This window comes from Plodia interpunctella, chromosome 22 (genome assembly GCF_027563975.2).
Source record: "Plodia interpunctella isolate USDA-ARS_2022_Savannah chromosome 22, ilPloInte3.2, whole genome shotgun sequence".
In the NCBI taxonomy this organism is placed as follows: domain Eukaryota; kingdom Metazoa; phylum Arthropoda; class Insecta; order Lepidoptera; family Pyralidae; genus Plodia; species Plodia interpunctella.
The window spans coordinates 4261791-4273614 of NC_071315.1; the positions used below are offsets into that span (position 1 = coordinate 4261791).

An 11824-nucleotide genomic window follows, 5' to 3' on the forward strand; every position below is an offset into this window, starting at 1 on the left:
GGTTTAAAATCTGGGAAACAAAAAATTGGCCATACATTAACGAAGTCATGTAGTCACATTTGTTTCCCATTCAACAACGAGCTAGCTTATCTAAACACGAACACAGTGGTGCACACACACACGTCATTTCGTTACGGATAAATAATCGTTTTAACTCCAGTACTAAAAAAAGCGGCCGGTGACGAGTGACGTACGTAGTTGACGCCATTATGATAGGGATGGGCATAAAATCATGTATTTGTCCAATCAGACTTCTAAAAAAAAGGAAAAAGTAGGTAGACTGTATGAGGAAAAATATCGATATTTTAAGTCAATATTTATCGATGCATTTATAATTAATTGATACGATATATAGCGATATTTTTTTCTCCATTTGCCCATCCCTACAATATTTTGACAAAACTTGATAAGGCTTGACACGTTTCTGCAAGTCGATATCGATATTTTTTGAGATTTGTTTTAGTTTTAATGATTCTAAAAAATTAAGTACCTAGATGTAATTTTTTGTTTATAATAATAATAATAAAACCCCTCTAGAAGTGGAATGAAAAATAATAAATATTAATATTCTTATTTCGAACATCAAGTCTCATACAACATTTTTGTTAGGAAACATATAAATAAATTTAAAAATCTAGGGTTAGTAGGTAACGTGTTTAGAACTGAAATAAAGAATGTTTACGAAGTTAAAGAATGTGAAAATCACTTTAAAAATACATATTAAATAGCAACTTATAACAAAATTGTAACTTTTGTTTATTAGAAGAGGTAGTTACTTATGTTTTATGATTGTATATAGGCATAGATTTTAAAGTTTTATTCGGTTTCATCTAATAGGGCATATTACGTAAATCTCAGCGCAGATGGCGTTACTACAACAATACACAACTAAGGTACACAAACATTGCCAATGGAGGCAAAAAGCGCCAATTTTCAATATTGTTGCAGATTCACGACCAAAAATACCAAATCAAATAATTTATTCAGAAATTAGGCCTTCACAGGCACTTTTTCACGTCATATTCTAAATTAAATGATGTTTACCAAAGCACAAACTACTAGCATTTCGGAATGACCACTGCTGAGAAGAAATGCCGAAAGAAACTCATTCAAACAGTGTTGGTCCCTAGTATGCCAGAAGGGCTTACCATTTTTTAAATATAAATTTATGTATAATTTTTTATCAGTAATATAACAATGTAAGTACACAATAAAGTACATGGTCAAAAGGTATACTGAAACATATTATGATTGTGATCATGTGCTGATGAAAGGAATATATATATATATATATACCTATATATATATATATGTATAATTAACCAAACAAAAAAAACTTTTAATCAAAGATCGAGCTGACCAGTTCCCCCGGCAGCACCCGTTCACGAGTTGACGCGTGTGGCTGACACACGCGTCAACTTGCGCGAATCGCGAATCGCGAAGCTCAACCACAATAGAGGGAACCTCCCGACCATTTGAGTGTTTTACTGACATACAGACATACTCGATCTCCATAATCTAACATAATAGATACCTATGTTACTTTCAGACACTTGAAGATCACAAATCACGTATATGTTTTAAAAGTAAATGTCAAAATATATGTAATAAACATGTCAAGAAAATATATAAATAATAATAAAAAAGTAAGATCAAGTGTGAGATGTAGAAGTTTTAGGAAGGGTCCAAGGTTTTTTATCATTTAAATAGTCGCTAATTGTGTAATAAGCATTAGCCATTAAAGCATTTCAATATATGATTTAAATTTTGGCATTGTCAAGTTAATAGCCTCTACAGGGAGTTTATTGAACAATTTTACACTTTGACCCATGAAAGACCGCCTAACTTTTTAAAGTCGGAAACTGTTCATACAAAGTTTATGCCTATTACGAGTGATTACACTATTAACATCGCTCAATGTTTTATACAGGTGTAAGTTAGATTTAACAAAAATAAGTACGTCGAAGATGTACTGAGATGCAACAGTCATAATATTTATCGATTTGAATAATTGTCGCAAGGAATCCCGTGGCTTAAGCCCATAAATAAAACGAATTGCTCGTTTCTGTAAAACAAAAGATTTTCCTATATCAGCTGCATTACCCCATAACAATAATCCGTAAGACATTATGCTATGAAAGTAGCTGTAATACATGAGCCTAGCTGTTTCGATGTTTGTACACTGTCTGATCCTTCTCACTGCAAAAGCTGCCGAACTAAGTTTTTTGGCCGTGATTTGAATATGTTTATCACTTAAACTTACTATCCACAGTAATGCCCAAGAACTTGGCACTGTGTACCCATTCTAATACTTTACCATTAACTATTAAAGGAATATCAAGTTGGGGTGCGTTTGAAAGAGAGAACTTAATACACTTGGTCTTGTCTGTGTCTAAAGCCAGGTTATTAGTTGTAAACCATTCAAGCACAAGTGACATAATGTTGCTTATATTGTTATAATTTCGATTTACTTTACCTTTACCTTCTTCTTAACATTCTTTCTTAACTTTACCTTCTATGCAATCGTGGTGCGAGTTTAAATGAAAAAGAAAAGATTTAGTGGATTATCAGATTTAGTGATATGTTCTGCATTATTTGGTCATAAACTGATATAAACTTGATTTTGACTGTAGATCTTACCTATGAAGTCCATATTTTAATAAGTTTTCACGTGTGAAGTGTTACGAGCTTCTTTTCGACCGTTTATTGGCTCGGAAATTTTACAGCTTGAGGCATTATCCATAGTTTTCGAAGTTTTTTTATCTTATGGAAAACGATTTTCCCAATATTTCGGCACCCGAATATGCTAGATTTTCACAAACGAATGCTTACATAATGAATAAAATGAATAAAATAAAGGGTTAATAAAATACTGTAAAATAAACGTTTTCATCAACATAGCAAGAGGCGGCAATGCTTTTGTTTACCTACGACTGCTGCACTCTGGCGGGATAAGTGCGTAGTAATACTCCCTATTTATTTGCTTTTATTTTTTGCCAGAGCTTGTGTAGTAGAAGTATTACAGTTTTATAGTTTCTCCAGTGTTAGCAATACACTCGTTAAGAAAGATAGTTTTTTTAGCAAAATTACATTACATTTTCTTGTTACTGAGTGTTTGGGAGTAAAGTTAAATTTATTTTAATAGGTAATTATTTGCCACTGCGTATCGATAAGAATTAAAAATACCAATCATTCATTCAGCTACGCACTAGTTCTTTCCCGGTGCGCAAGGTAAAGTGTCAAACGTATTTTGGTGTATTTTTCACAATCTTAAATTATTAAACAAATCCTTTATCGTTTTTGTGTTCTTTAATTTAAATCATGACCTTGTTTTATTATACAATGTGTTTAAATCCGTATTTCAGGTCGGCTACACATTTAAAACCATGGCTGATGTTGAAGTGTAAGTACCATTGTTTACTGTATTTCAGAGGTTGATTTCTGATTAATGCTTAAATTATTGGTATATAAATGCGATGAAATTTGTGATAGTAATTATTTTGCTATACGGTCTCAATATTTAAATAAGTTTTGTACCAATTCCAACATATCAACATAACCTCAAAGTCAGGTTTGCGAATGTGCACTTTTATGAAGGCTTTAGTATTTCAATCATAATATTAGCAGAAACAATATATATTTCACAATATTTAGGCCCTTTACCGCTTGTCGATAAGATATCGGTTTGCCTACATGTAACTTATCGTACAAATAGTATTAAAAAATGTTTCAAAAGTATTGGATTAACTGAGCAATCACATCAGGCAGATTTATTTGATGGCTAGTTTATCTGTCAGATTACAATTTGATAATTTAGCAGAAAGTGATGAATTTTTTTTTATTTTAAGTAAATAAATATTTTTTATTGTTTTTGTTCCAGTGAAGTTCCGGTAAACCCCGTGTTGAGCGGAGGTGCTATGGATGTGAACACTGCCCTCCAGGAGGTGCTGAAGACTGCTCTCATCCATGGTGGTCTAGTCCATGGTCTGCATGAAGCCGCCAAAGCTCTAGACAAGTAATGGATGTTTTTGATTCTGTTGTAATGGTCATTGAAAATCTGTGTTATAGTGAAAGTGGGCCACAGTGTTTGAAATAAGTGGCTATATGTGTTACAGTGATAGATGAATGAAGACTTTATTGCACCGTTCAGAATAAAATAAGTTTGAAGAACTAGATGTTCAAACAAAAATTGTGAAAATGTTTTCAGTTTTAATTCAGTTTGGGTTTATCAAAACCAATTGTTGGTGACATGTGTAATTTGTAATGTTTTAATGGCTTTTGCCTTCTCCACTTCTCTCACTAGCTGATGAATAATTTTATATGAGCAATAACATCATAAGTTCCCTCCATGAGATCAGTTAGATATTTGTGTAAAATTGTTTATCAATGAAACTATATACAATTTCTTGAAATCAGCAATGGTTATCATACAATATTCATACAGTGTGTGCCTGTTCTAGGTATGTGCTGTGTGGAAATATCGATCATGATCTGTCATGGTGGATCAGCACCATTGCTGATAGCAATGCACACACATAGTACCACTGCATTTGGTGTTCAAAGCAGTGGCCTCCCAGATGTGCTACACTACATCTAATTTTTACATAATACTGTCTCTTCATCTCTGCATGTTCTTGGTTGTGTGCTGTCATGCTATGAAATATATATATAATTAGCTTTCTGTTTATTCCAAGCTTAAATGAAGTTTCGATAAATTTTCCTATAAAATATCTCTGAGCTTGTTGCGAAGTCTGCATTAAAAATAAACCATATTTTGAAGATTCTGCTTGTTTTTACTGATGACAATCCTGCTTAGGAATGCTATTGTTTCATATCAGCTACCTAGGTAGCTGCATACCCTAGGGTATGTGTTCTATCAATGGGGGATATGTAATGATTTTTTTTTAGGGTGGAAGCATAATAAAGTGCCCTTTTGTGATAAAAGTACCAATGTGTTATTGTACTTGTTTATCAAATTTCATTGAAATCAGTCCAATTGTTTTTGTTTGCTTTACTTAACATTAGATATCTAGGAGCTCAGTATTAAAAAAAATGCTGATGCAGCAGTTAACAAGAGTTTGGATTGAAATGACTCATTTATAATTACAAGATATGTTTGTTTCAATTTATATTCTTCCATTGCACAGGAGAACAGCTGTCCTGTGTGTGTTGGCTGAGAACTGTGATGAGGCCGCCTACAAAAAACTGGTGCAGGCTCTCTGCAATGAACACCAGATCCCACTTGTGAAGGTATTTAATCAGCTTACGACGCGAATTAATGAACATTGCGTAATTTGTATAAGAGTTTTTATTTACCGTTATGAAAAACCAGCAATGTATACCGAATCCGGCAAGTTCGGAAAACTGACAAATTGTGGTAATGTATACACTGTGTATATTTGCAACTGTGACACACTTGTTTCTAAAATCATACACAAAGATTTCCTTTTGAACCACATGTTGAATATTTGCTCTGCACGAGTTACTCAGCCCAGATGACTGACTTGACTTTACATGAGCATAGAAAGAATTGTGTGCCCCTATGGTGGCTTGCACCATGCTGAGTCAACTTTCCTAGCATCCATACATCTGTTAAATTTTACATTGATTGGTATTGACTTTTTAATTTTCCATATTTTTTTTCTGACTGAAACATGTTATTAGACATGTTTGTGCTTTCTTTTTTTAATTTTGTAAATGAAATCGAATATCAATGTACTCGTAATTTTTTTTTTAATTTACTAATATTAAAATTCTTATTCAAAGTAAGAGTACTCATAGGATTTCAGAGGTTCTATATAGTTGTAAGAATATAATACAAGTAATCAATGTTTCTCATTGGCTAGGTGGACAACAACAAGAAGCTTGGCGAATGGGCCGGTCTGTGCAAAATCGACAAGGACGGCAAAGCCAGGAAGATCGTTGGGTGCTCGTGCGTCGTCATCAAGGTAATTCTTATTTGAACATTAGAAAGGCCTGTTTTACCACTTTCTGATAATACATGTTGTAATCTGACAGATTAACTATTAGATAAATGTGCCTGAAGTATATTTGTTATTTAATCGTTATTGAGGGTGTGCTCCTTCCTACACAGAAGAAAAATTTCACATAACACTAAACAAACTAAATTCGGGATCATATCCTTCTTTGTTACACTTTTGCTACGACCAACGAATGTTTGTACAATGCGTGCCACAAGAGACGTCTCTTTGGCTTGCCTGCGCAATAGTAATGTGGCCTATCGCATTCTGCGCAGACCATAGACACGGCAGGTGAAAAATGAGCGCTAGCACGAACACTGGCGATCCCTATTGGACCGTCTGTGAACAATATACGGCGCCAGAGCATTTGAATGACCCTATGGAGTCATGCCCAATTCATGAACAACTTTCCTATCATTCATACAAATGTCGATCGAATTACCGCATTTTGAATACCATTAAGTAGATAAAAATATATACGTTTCTTACTGGTTGTATTTTGGCACATTTATGCGGTCATCATTTCAGCTTTTTTTTACAAACTGACTTTTTTAAAAGCATTGTTTTGTTTGAATTTTCCAATGGTATTTTTTTTTAGGATTTCGGTGAGGAGACGCCAGCGCTGGACGTACTCAAAGACTACCTCAAGTCTTCGAGCTAAATCCTAGGTCTTAAGTTCAATAAGTAATAAAATCCAAAAAAATTGTACATAGTGCTTTTATTTCAATCATAATCGTAAAACAACGCCACAGAACACATTTTTGTTACTTGACTAGGATTATTCTAATGGATCAACTTAGATCAATTCCAAAATAAAAATAAAACAAAAAAACATCCTCCCCTTATCCCACTTCGGGTAGGCAGATGTAAACAAAAATAAATTAAACAATAAGATTGGCGAATTGATCGCAGATGTCCTTGTGTTTCGGCCATTGTTGCACCTGACATTCCCTGAAACGAATTAATTTAGAAACTTTATATGGACGATCCGAATAGGGAGAAGGCGAAGACGAAGAAAACGACAACGCTGTGTACCCACCTACCGCAGTACCACTCTTGTTTGCACCTGGCACATTTCTTGCTAGCTTTGTCTCCACACTTTGCACACTTTGCGCCGCCGCCGTCCATGGCGAGCGCCGCATCGCTGGTGTACGATTCCAGAAGTTTCTTCGCCATTTCGCGCGATTCGTCCGAACCGTCCATTTGGAAACAGCCAAGTTGGGCCTTTGCCACAGTTTTGGTCCGTCTGTGGACTTGCTTCATGTATGCTTCTTTTATCTGTTGGGCAAAAGGATATGATCAGATTTGCCTTCATAATCTGTCGATACGATTTATATTATTTCCGTTAAAAATAAGAAGTGTAACTTTTGTTTTTTTGGGAAGAGTTTACCTGTTTCACTAATTGTATGAGCGTGCAGCAAGGGTTCTTGGCACCGTTGGGCTGCTGTATCGCGAAGTAGCCCTTTTCAGTTCAGCCTCCTCGATTACTACCTGGAATTGATATGGAACCATCATCTGCATCACCTGTGGAACCACTTGTATGAGCGTGCAGCCAGGGTTCTTGGCACCGTTGGGCTGTTGCATCGGAGAATAATCTCCCACCGACAACCGACACAAGAAGTTCTTCAGTTCGCCCAGCGGTGGGATTTGGTCTAGCATCTCCTCTGTTATTTTGCTCTGAATCTGGAGAAAGATTAAAATATTAGACGAATTATTATGGCGTGAAATACCAAGAGCTATGCCGTGGCTATTGATTGGCCCCATTGATTGCAATCTTGCTCCCTCACGTTGACGTCCGTTATGAAGTTTGGACATACGTCAATACAACGTGCTGGTTCGTCGCATCGGAGCATTACTGAGCAAAGAACATGGCTCTAATTCTTCACGCAAATTGTTCTTTGTAGATGTAAGGTAGAGCCAGTTATTGTTTTATCAACAACGAGATTTGTTTATCAGTATTTTTTAAAATCATTATGCCGCATCGCGTAAAGATCCGATATACTTTGTGTAATTTATAGACAAACCTAAGATTATGGGTAATATCGATATTTTATTCTCAGTTCTGTATTTTTCGAGTGTTTTCCCTTTAAGAGCCGGACACGATGGAACGTATAAATAGGTTGAATAACTCCTTTGTGATTATTGAAGATCACACCCCGATTCAAATACTTACCTGCCTTCACCGACTGCTGAAATTGATGTACTCAATTACCTTACAAAAAGCACTGCGACGGCAGTCGTCAATGACGTAATAATGAGCCAATCTCGGCTCCAGAAGCAACTGCCTGAGACATAGCCATAGTTGAGCTTCAGTGCGGTGCAATTGGGCTATTTCTTCGTCTGACGCTTTGTTCCATAGCCCATCTGCGGGTAGGTCAAAAAGTTTGAATGTGTGATGTGGCAGGATCGTCATGTGACGCGGCTAGTTAATACTGTACGTGCGTTGTTGTTTCTATTCTACGTAATGTATTGATTTATATGAACACATGCCATGGAGCATAGAAAGGAAAAAAACTTGACATTTTACGTGATAAAAAGTGTAGTTTTAGTGTAGGGATTATTCTACAAATATACCTTTAGATGATTGTAAAGGGGATTCGAAGCCAAATTGAGGACTGGCCTAAAAACAACTTACAATTGAACAGTTCCATGTCACCCTTGTCGTTGGCCCTCTTCCACGGCTGCAACTCAATGAGATGAGCCAACAGCGATGGCACGTCACTAATTTTGAATAGGTTCGTGGCCATTGACGCGCCGACACCGGCTATCTCCATATGTTCCGCCAGGTAGCTAGCAATGAAATATTATCTATTTATTTCTAGACGTCTCTCTTACGTAGATTTGTGACGGATAGAAGCGGTGGTGGTTTAGACCGTCCGCCTATATCAAAAAGTCCCATGCAGGTTAGCATCCTACTCGTGCTACATAAATTTGTATACCAATCTGACTTAAATATTTTACTAGCGGGCCATCTCGGCTTCGCTCGGGTAAAACCACATTAAATTATACACTTAAACCTATCACACTATCTATTTAAAAAACCCGCATCAAAATCCGTTGCGTAGTAAGATCCAAGCATACATAGGGACAAACAGAGGATGGCGATTTTGTTTTATACTAAGTATTTATACTTTTTAACACATTGCATCGATAAATTAGAAAGCAAGAGCCCTATGATTCTGTGGACATCGATTGCGTAATCCTTATCCCTAACCCTATATTGCACGCGTCAATCACAATTCCATACAAAGGCCTACACATGCGTGGCGCATTTGGTGTGTACTGACCTTTACGTTTAGGTACACTCACCGTACGATGGTGATGCAGCGCATGCTGATATCAAACTGCAGCCCCTTCTTCTGCCGCTCCAACTCTTCGATGGCGGATTCTGTCATTGCGGCTGGCTCGATTTTGTTCAGATAATCCATGCTGGTGAACAAACTCATTTGATATTTGAATTAATAGATACATTAAATGGATAAATCACTCAGTTTGCGTTAGCACCAAAGTACGAGAATTGTGTTATGGGAACTCTTTAAATCAACGATACTAAAAAATATATAACATTCAAGACCTTGGTCATTCTGAAGAATATCATTTCGACCTGACCGGGGCTCGAACCCGGGATCTACAGTGTACCTACCTAGCAGTCCGGCATGACGACGATTACTTAAGCCATAGAGGTCGTATTTTAGTATGTGTATCTAAAACTGCCCTTTTTTGTAGAAATAACACACGAAGACTCTTCAACATGGTTTATTACATTTAATCCGGATTTTAAGGCGCCAATGCCATCAGAAACACTCAAGGACGACACTGTGAGCATCTGTACCCACAATGCTGAAATATTTTTATTCTAATAATATTGCTGTGAAAATACCTTTACTGTGATAATTTGACTTTAAATATAAGAATCCCTCCTAATATAAGAATCCCTTTAAATATAAGGTCCCTCCCGGCTTCGCTCGGGTAAAACCACAATAAAAAGTAGCCTATGTTATGTTATGCTGAAGGTTTCGCTCATCTCTATATCAAATTTCACCAAAATGGCCCAGAGTTTTTTGAGTTTATTCATTAAAAACCAAAATTACAAATCTTTTATCTTTTAAAAGTTTTTATTTAACTTGCAATGTATGTATGTAATGTTAATTCGTATCGAATATTAATTCGTATGGATATCTCGAGAACCCTTACTTGAGCAAAGCTAATAACGCAGTCAGCTGTTCGACGGCGTATTCCAGTAGATCTACGGCGACTTCGTTGATGCACTGAGCGCCGTCTTCGTGGAACAACACGGTTTCCAGGAGTCCTACCGCCACTGCTTCGTGGTACAACTGCGGAAATGTACAAAAAATACGCCCATTTTTCCTTATAACACTACACACTATCGCCACTTGGACACATGCCGACGCGAATGCACGAACATTGCGTTAGTTAGTATGAGTGCTTTTATTTACCGCAATGAAAAACCAGCCTATTGGTACTAATAACTAATAGATATCTATAGGTACCTAGCTATAGGTACCTATCAGGTATTAGTACCTATAGGCTGGTTTTCCACATATATGCCGAATGCGACAAGTTCGGCGAACTGGTCCGTAGTGTGGAGATTTTTAGTATGTCATTTTTCCAGTTAAATTAATTTAATTTATCCATCTATTCCATACACTATAACTTACCACCATATAAATACCGAAAGTGTTAGTCGGTGATGGATCCAGCTTCAGTATCTGAGGGTAGATCTTCAGACGCCATACTTGGATACATATTGCTTCATGCACGAGAATCGGTAACTGAAATGGAATCACAGGTTTTTCGGGGAAAATCTTTTGGGAAAAAACTACATTTCCAAATAGTAGGTGTAGAGCTATATAAAAAAAAACTAGCTGTTGCCCCGCGGTTTGGCCCCCTTAAATTCCCTCGGGAACAGTTTTTTCTTCGTATTAAAATCTAGTGTTTTATATTTGGCGTAACTTATAATAGAATATAGGTATTGCAAACCCCACGGGAACAATAGTTTTTTTTCCGGGTTGAAAGGTACCTATGTCTTTCTTTATATATATATATATATATATATATAAAGAAAGACATAGGTACGCATCTATAATATTAGTTGGACCGTTGGGATTGTAATTACCTTTCCACAAGAAATAAGGGCTTCCTTGGTTTGTTCTTCTTGCAGGGTGGTTGCCTCCAAAACAGCTTGCTGATTGAGCTTTTGTAGTCTGATGTGCCAGTCTATCCATCTGAAAATATTATATTTATATAGTTGTTTCCCGTAACTCGAATAATTCCAAATTTCTCGTCTCACTCTGGGTGTAGAAATTTGGAAAAGTAGCGTATGCATTCTTTAATTATTGCATACCAAATTTCATCAAAAGCGATTCAGCATTTTAGCTTTGAACGAGTAGCAGGCAGATGTAGATATCGAGTTTATGAAAACAGAGAATTTGGAATAGTATGAGTAAAATGATTAGAAGGATTTTTTCTTATACGTATGAAAGTAAGTATAAATCTTTAATCGTAACAAAGTAGAATACAAGTGAAGCAGTTTTGTAGAATGATTCTTACGCTTGACTCCCTATGACTTCAAGGCGAGACGCTTCCATTGTCTCCACAAAAACATCTAATTCACCCGCTTCGAGCGCGGTGAGTTGAGGATCCTTTTCGACCATTGTGAATATTGAAATAAAAATATTTTACACACTTTGCATCAAATATGGATCTATCAATTCAAATACAATATGTATCTCAAATAATGATGTTTCTATGGGAACAGTTTCATCGAAATTTTGATTTTTTTAAATGCGCGCCACCGGATTTAGTTATTACCATGGTAACAT

The 11824-nt window shown here is 36.2% G+C and overlaps 2 protein-coding genes across 2 annotated transcripts; one reads left to right on the forward strand and one right to left on the reverse strand.

Moving 5' to 3' along the window:
• The first annotated feature begins 3145 nt into the window (after positions 1–3145).
• Positions 3146–6689, forward strand: RpS12 (Ribosomal protein S12). Its single transcript, XM_053762359.1, has 6 exons — positions 3146–3231; positions 3366–3403; positions 3881–4015; positions 5148–5250; positions 5847–5948; positions 6580–6689. Exons 2-6 carry the CDS (start codon positions 3387–3389, stop codon positions 6640–6642), a joined length of 420 nt encoding a protein of 139 aa, XP_053618334.1. The 5' UTR covers positions 3146–3231; positions 3366–3386; the 3' UTR covers positions 6643–6689.
• Positions 6683–11772, reverse strand: Zmynd10 (Zinc finger MYND-type containing 10). Its single transcript, XM_053762358.1, has 10 exons — positions 11553–11772; positions 11119–11227; positions 10661–10774; positions 10176–10315; positions 9291–9410; positions 8617–8771; positions 8194–8345; positions 7506–7664; positions 7021–7259; positions 6683–6932 (listed from the first exon to the last, which is right to left on the reverse strand). Exons 1-10 carry the CDS (start codon positions 11654–11656, stop codon positions 6863–6865), a joined length of 1362 nt encoding a protein of 453 aa, XP_053618333.1. The 5' UTR covers positions 11657–11772; the 3' UTR covers positions 6683–6862.
• Positions 11773–11824: the final 52 nt, after the last annotated feature.

Coding starts and splice junctions, on each gene's coding strand:
- RpS12 (XM_053762359.1), top strand. Junction 5,251..5,846: donor ACCAGATCCCACTTGTGAAG/GTATTTAATCAG, acceptor CTCATTGGCTAG/GTGGACAACAACAAGAAGCT. Junction 5,949..6,579: donor GCTCGTGCGTCGTCATCAAG/GTAATTCTTATT, acceptor ATTTTTTTTTAG/GATTTCGGTGAGGAGACGCC.
- Zmynd10 (XM_053762358.1), bottom strand. CDS start 11,656: ATGGTCGAAAAGGATCCTCAACTCACCGCGCTCGAAGCGGGTGAATTA. Junction 9,411..10,175: donor GCGTTATTAGCTTTGCTCAA/GTAAGGGTTCTC, acceptor TTTGTTCACCAG/CATGGATTATCTGAACAAAA. Junction 6,933..7,020: donor CAAGAGTGGTACTGCGGTAG/GTGGGTACACAG, acceptor AATTCGTTTCAG/GGAATGTCAGGTGCAACAAT.